Raw genomic sequence first — 6243 nt, 5'->3', positions numbered from 1 at the left:
GAACTGTCAATCTCGTTTTTGTAACTGATGAGTCTCTGACATCATAATATACTTTGCATCAACATAATAATGGTAGAACAATCAATGTGCAACAACTAAGAACAAAGAATTTGAATCTTAACTTGTGTATGTCCTTATTGACAGAAGGACAGAGCATGGAGGGGTCAAAAAAATCAACAAAGAAAAGAATTAACCTTCATCAATGAGGCGGAAGGCACCAATTTCAATTAAGGCGCCTCAATCCCCCATCGATCATTCCTGTCTCGTAATCTAGATGCTGAGTGTGATGCTCCTTACCTGGAGCCGAACCACCACACATCTGCCGTCGTCTTGTCTACTGCATTATCCTTCAAACTTAAGACTAACTCCTCTAACTGCAGAAAAAACCATCCATCGAGCTCACTAATTCAATGAACAGATGGTGCTGGATCTACTCTGTCAAAATTGATGGCTAGTGACTGCTTCCCAGGTCTTTTCTCAATGGAAGTGTTCGTCCTCTTAGTCTATAGTACAGGTAGACTGAAAATCTACTGTCAAAAACGTTCCGTCTCCCAAGTTCAAGTGCACTATGGACTTACATTGCACTCATCCATGAATCTCTCATCTCGTGTAAGAAACCTCTTCCAGTACTTCCTATAATCTGGTATACCCAACTCAAGCCAAGGTTTCATATTTCCGTTGTAATGCAACGATATGGAACTCTGGGCAACTTCCTCTTTAATACCATAGTCATACCCGAGTCCAGATAAGGTGAATCTCTCATCAAGTGGATATAGAAGATGCTGGAAGGACAATAAACTAATAGGCAAAGCTGCAGCCCGCAGTGAGGCCTCGTCATCATGGTTTCCAAACTATAACATAAGAGTGAAAAAAAAGGTATTAGCTGATAAGTTTATATGATTTGGTGAGGAAAAGTCATATTTTCCAGAAGCTGATACCGAAATTAATTATGAATCAATCCAGTTTCATAGATAGCCGATAAGTCATGACTTCATGGTACTAAGAACACATGCTAGCTAAAATTATTGAATAAAGCAACTAGAATTTAAACAAGGATTGGATTAGAAAGACACCAACCTTTCTCAGGAGTTGCAGGTAATTCTCGGTAACATTATGCTCTCTCCATTTGTCCAAATCGATGATGTTCACCCCAGACATCCATGCACATGACTGTGGATCATACATTGTCCTACCCAGAAGGTTCCTCAATTGGCCAAGTTTCAAACCACAAAATCTGACAGCACCATTGACCTTGTCTCCCATATCAAGATTCCACAAGAAAGAGAGATCACGTTGAACAACCACATCATCATCCAATATAATTACCTTCTTTAAATCTTTGAATATTTCCGCAATAAAGAAATGTGAATGACTGAACACTGATAAATACTCCATTCTGCTCTTTTCAGTAGGCCGCTCAAGGCTACTGATGAAGACACGAAATTCCTCAGGCAAATACAATGGCTGGGTTCCGAACTCAGGGAAATTCTCGAAAATAATTTGTTCATAGTTTATGACATCGACAGCTGATTCCCTGTAGGAATTTCTTGCAAACCAGTGCTTCATGGCATAGAAATTTTGAGCATCGGTTAGTACATGAAAGACTACATTTTCAGTATCCTGCAAAGGGTAAAAGGGATGTCAGCAATGCCGAACCCAGAAGATGCACTGAACAGTTTAAAAAGATAAAGAATAAACTTTCTATGTACCTCACAGCTACTAACAGTTGAGTTGATGACAACAGAAGCTGCAAGAACATTTTTAGATAATATAACATAGTGCCTGTGGTCTGGAATGTTGAACTTATGGGCAGGAGAGTCATCTGGATCCAATGGTGTGGATTTAAAATATTCTACTGTCAACCTCATATTAAGGCAATGATGACTTTTGGGCATGGTGTGAACACCAAGGTTGTACAGGTATGCGCTCTGCTTCATATGAAAATGAGCTTCATCCTCTGTCATATGAAGAATTTGACGAAGCTTTCTGTCGACATTGTTACAATCCACAGTGCACGATTTGGCTCTTGCTATTGATTGGTCCATTATCTCTATCTTCTTTTTTATACTGAAAAGAATATGTCAAGAATTACCCAGATGTCAAAAATCAGAACAGCTCCGTGATGGGAAAATTTCACATCTTTTAAAGGTCTTTTTAACAGGATTCAGAGGGGAGAGAAAGGGAGACTTAATCCCTCTCAATCCACTCCAATCCTCCTCAATTCCCACCAAACCGAACAAGGCTTAAGGGTGTGTATTTTAAAATTACACTCACAAAACATGTACAGTTAAAAGAACATCTGAAAGTAGAGTACTGGAATACATGATCAAAATATGTAATGCATGGCTAAGCAAATGATAACAGTTGCAATTGACAAGATCAACCGTGAAATGCATTAAAGACGTGAGACGACATTCACACATGCTAAATACTCACAAGGATGGTAGATCAGCATCAACAATGGATTCACTGAGAACCCTCTCATGTTCTTGAATATTTTGCTTCAATTCACGAGTCAGTGCCTCCTTTCCTTTAAGTTTCGCAATGCTTGGGTAGTATGATCGAGCTACAAATAGCTGATCTTTCAGCCTTTTCACGATGGTATCCCTCATAACTTCTTTGTGCTCTATGGACCAGAGACAGTAACTCCCAAATTCAAGTTGACAAGCCTTAGCCTTTTCCACTTCATCAGCATTTTGAACTCTGGGAGGCCTAATCCACCTATCGTCACCCTGGAAGCAACATATGTTTAAACAAAAGAATGTATCAATACGCTTCTCATTCACACTAAGGTTAGAGGAAGCAAGTGTACAGAATTACAGATTGATAATAAAATGAATTTAAGATTCAAAAATTATTTGAGAAAAAAAAAACAAGCTGAGAGGCATACATACTTTTTGTTGAACTGGAACTGGTACTGGCTTCACTTCTGGTTTTGGTTGTTCAACTTTTGGAGGGGGGAGAACTGGTTGTTCAATTTTCGGAGGGGGGAGAGCTGCATATAGAGCCAAATTTCGCTTCAGCACACACGCCAAGGTGAAGGCTCAGTATATCATAAGAGGCAAAATGAAGTGGAATAAAAGTTAACGTGAACGGCCACTTATGCCTAATGATCATTATATCCTAGGTAAAGATACAGACATTCGTTTCAAATTTACTGATTTGCCGAACTTATTTGTAGTGAAATGTATAGTACCGTTGTATACATGAGCGTAAATATTGCAATAAGTACAAAGTAGATACTGAGATATGGAAAAAAAAAGTAGAGTTAAAGGCCAACTAATAATCCTATAAAGCACACAAGCCCCAAATCATTGTTTTCTACATCACTTTTTATATGTATATATCAAGGTTATATTTTACATTTTCTGCAAGCATTGAATGTCGGATTCACATAGTTTTGATTAAACTTCATTTGATGATGTTCTGTTGTACCAAAATTATACCTTTTGGTTCAGTGCTAATGCTGGAAGAGTCGGTATCAATACCATTGTGGGAGTCTTCACTGCTCCTGGAAATCTTCTCAGATGAATCCTGAAAAGCAGGAAGAGAAGGGTTAGGGATTTCAATATAAATCTGGGAGATGTTACTGGATGTAACAATTATTGACAAAAAAAGAAAATAATGTATTTACTAATTCAGAGTATATTTTTTTACCGAGACATCATAGAAAATGAAACTAGGTCAAAGGAGATATTCAATATATGTTTATGCAGGATGGTTTGTAGCTATTGGATTTCGTGTCCCAAATTGTTTTTGTATGCACTTTCGTACAACTTAGTCCCAAGAGCCAACAACAAGCACAACGGTTTTTAATGCTAAAAAATCTATTGAAGCTGACAAAAATTTTACACTCCAACTTGAATGTGCTCACCTCCGGTAACATCCAAAAAAAGCTACAGAACAGTTGCTGATTTTTCCCCAAAATTTATCTGAGAGTTAAGAACATCTGTTTTGCTATGCTACCTTCTGAATTTAAAAAGAATAAGAAAAATCAATTAGATGGAAACACAATATTAGGAGGTGGGAGAAAATGGAGCAATAGCCACAACCTACAAGGAACCTATCCTTTTTTTTCTCTTGGGGTGGGGTGGGGTGGGGGCTAAGTGGCCCCCATTAAGTAGGGCTAGCTTCCTAAGTCGCGTCATCAGAATTCTCTGGGCTGTAGAGTTACTTTAAGTAATATGAGAGAACAGAATGTGCACCCAACTTGAGCTCTCATCAGTTAACTTTGTAGACCTAATGATGTTTATTACGATTTACGGACATTTGGTCTTAGCCAACACATTGAAAATGCAGTTCAAAGCTGAAATTTGCCATTTGAGATATATTATCATATCTGGAATTATCATCTTTGGAAATACCTTGGTTTCAGTTCCACTAGTGCTAACAGTTCTCTATAAATATGACCTATGTTGACATTAATACGGAGCAAATAGTAACAATAGCTAAAACCAAACGGGAGCTGCAGAACAAATACAGACAATCCTACATTGCATGATCATGTCAGCATCCACCCAGGTAGAAAAAGATGGTTAAATAAAGTAATCGCTATCATAACATAACAGAAGATTACAAAGGCACTAACCTGTGCCTCCACATTAACACCAATAACACCAGCACTGTCCCGCTTTACTACAGAGCCAACACTTTCAAACCCCGCATGTGAAGGCAAGTCAATCTCCTATATTAAACACAAACAGAGTTAAACACATCCATGAGAACAGACGAAAATTTACGTACATTATTTTACGATGATGAGGAAAAAAATTTGCAGTTACCTGCTGGGGGCGCTCATCCGTCACATACACTGCAAAAAAGAAGATGATCGAACCAATCAGAAACTGAACCTCCAGAAAATCCCAACGTAACAGAACAGCGCAACAACAAAATCGCCAGTACGCCACGCTAGACGACAACAGACGGAACAGCGCCCCCCGGAATAGATCCGCGGGGCACGGGCGCACGGCGCCGATCCGATCCGCGCCGCCGCCCGCATTTCCCGAATCCAGGGCCTCCTCGGGTGCGGGGCCGTGGCGGGGACAAGGCGGACGACTCACCGGCGGGGAAGCGGTTGAAGAGGAAGGCGATCGGCACGAGCAGCGAGCAGAAGACGAGCGCCAGCACCGCCAGCCGCGGGCCTCTCCGCCGCTTCGCCGGCGGAGCAGTCGCCTTCATCGGCTACGCCTCCTCCTCCTGGCACCGGCACCACTGCCTCCCTAATCCCCGCCGCCGGCGCCTCCTCCTCCACCACCCCCTCTAGCGATGATACATGCCGCCAACGCCACCGCCACGGCGCGGGGGTGCGGGGGCAGCAGCGCGGGCGGACGAACGAACGCCTCCCGATTCGGGCAATGGCGCGGGCGGGCCCGGCGCGGGCGGCTCCGGTGGATTCGATCGGGGGCCGCGGCGTCGGGTGCTCGGATTGGTTAGTGTGCGCGAGAAGCAAGGGGGGAGCGTCGAAGGGAGGAGGGAAGATTGGAGGCAGAGGGGAAGGGAAGGGGCGAGTGTGTGTATGTGTGCGGGGGGTGTGAAGGAATAAAACGTTTTTGCGGAATGCGCCATCGGCTGCGTATCTTCTCTCTGTTTTTTTTTCTCTCGCTTTTGTGTTTCAATTTCGTGGCCTCTTTTTCCCGTGCTTTGGGTACAAACTTCACGGCACGCATTTGGATTTGCTTTGCTGGTTAATTTAACTCCGGCTGCCGACTCGCAAATTATGAGATCAGCGTTGGTGGGACAGCACGGATCTGCTGCGGCCGCTCATCTCTATGGAACTTGTGAGAAGGGTTCGTTTCGGTACTATAACCCATTCCAATTTTCATGTTAGATCTGTATCCTCCTTCGTTGGTCACATTTTTCGGACTAAACGAAGAAAAAAATTTCAGCAATGTAAAAGAAGTACATCTTAATGTTATCTATACATAAGAAATAATTTATGATAATATATATATATTACTAGAAAAAAGGCATAGATGCATATGCACAAAGCTTATATTGATAATTAATCAGCCGTACATCAAAATCATATGCTGATGCTGTACGTTGAGAGTGGATTAAAAGGATGATGTGCTTCACGGTTCTCTTTTTCTTTGAAACAAGGTATAAACACATGCGCACTCGCTCCTATAAATGCACATCCTATCTTATGAGCATTTCAAACGACTTGGTTAGCACATCTTCATATTGACAAATCATATGACAATATGTTACGGGTGGATTAAGAGGATGATTCGCGGTTCTTTT

At 41.7% G+C, this 6243-nt stretch overlaps 1 protein-coding gene across 2 annotated transcripts; it reads right to left on the bottom strand.

The window, feature by feature from the left end:
• On the bottom strand, nucleotides 1-5523 carry LOC117839375 (probable galacturonosyltransferase 7). 2 transcript variants are annotated; one of them, XM_034719691.2, is made up of 9 exons: nucleotides 5061-5523; nucleotides 4782-4810; nucleotides 4589-4684; nucleotides 3447-3534; nucleotides 2895-2995; nucleotides 2437-2732; nucleotides 1710-2067; nucleotides 1078-1620; nucleotides 1-851 (listed from the first exon to the last, which is right to left on the bottom strand). In XM_034719691.2, the coding sequence occupies exons 1-9, from the start codon at nucleotides 5176-5178 to the stop codon at nucleotides 567-569; spliced, it is 1914 nt and encodes a 637-aa protein (XP_034575582.1). In that variant the 5' UTR covers nucleotides 5179-5523; the 3' UTR covers nucleotides 1-566. The 2 variants fall into 2 exon arrangements, with proteins under 2 accessions (XP_034575582.1, XP_034575583.1); XM_034719692.2 differs by having other exon boundaries at nucleotides 4589-4681.
• Between the last annotated feature and the right edge of the window lie 720 nt (nucleotides 5524-6243).

The sequence above is a fragment of the Setaria viridis genome, chromosome 9 (assembly GCF_005286985.2).
Source record: "Setaria viridis chromosome 9, Setaria_viridis_v4.0, whole genome shotgun sequence".
In the NCBI taxonomy this organism is placed as follows: Eukaryota; Viridiplantae; Streptophyta; class Magnoliopsida; order Poales; family Poaceae; genus Setaria; species Setaria viridis.
The sequence above is the reverse complement of the archived record's forward strand: the minus strand, read 5'-3'. Positions and strand labels throughout refer to the sequence as shown.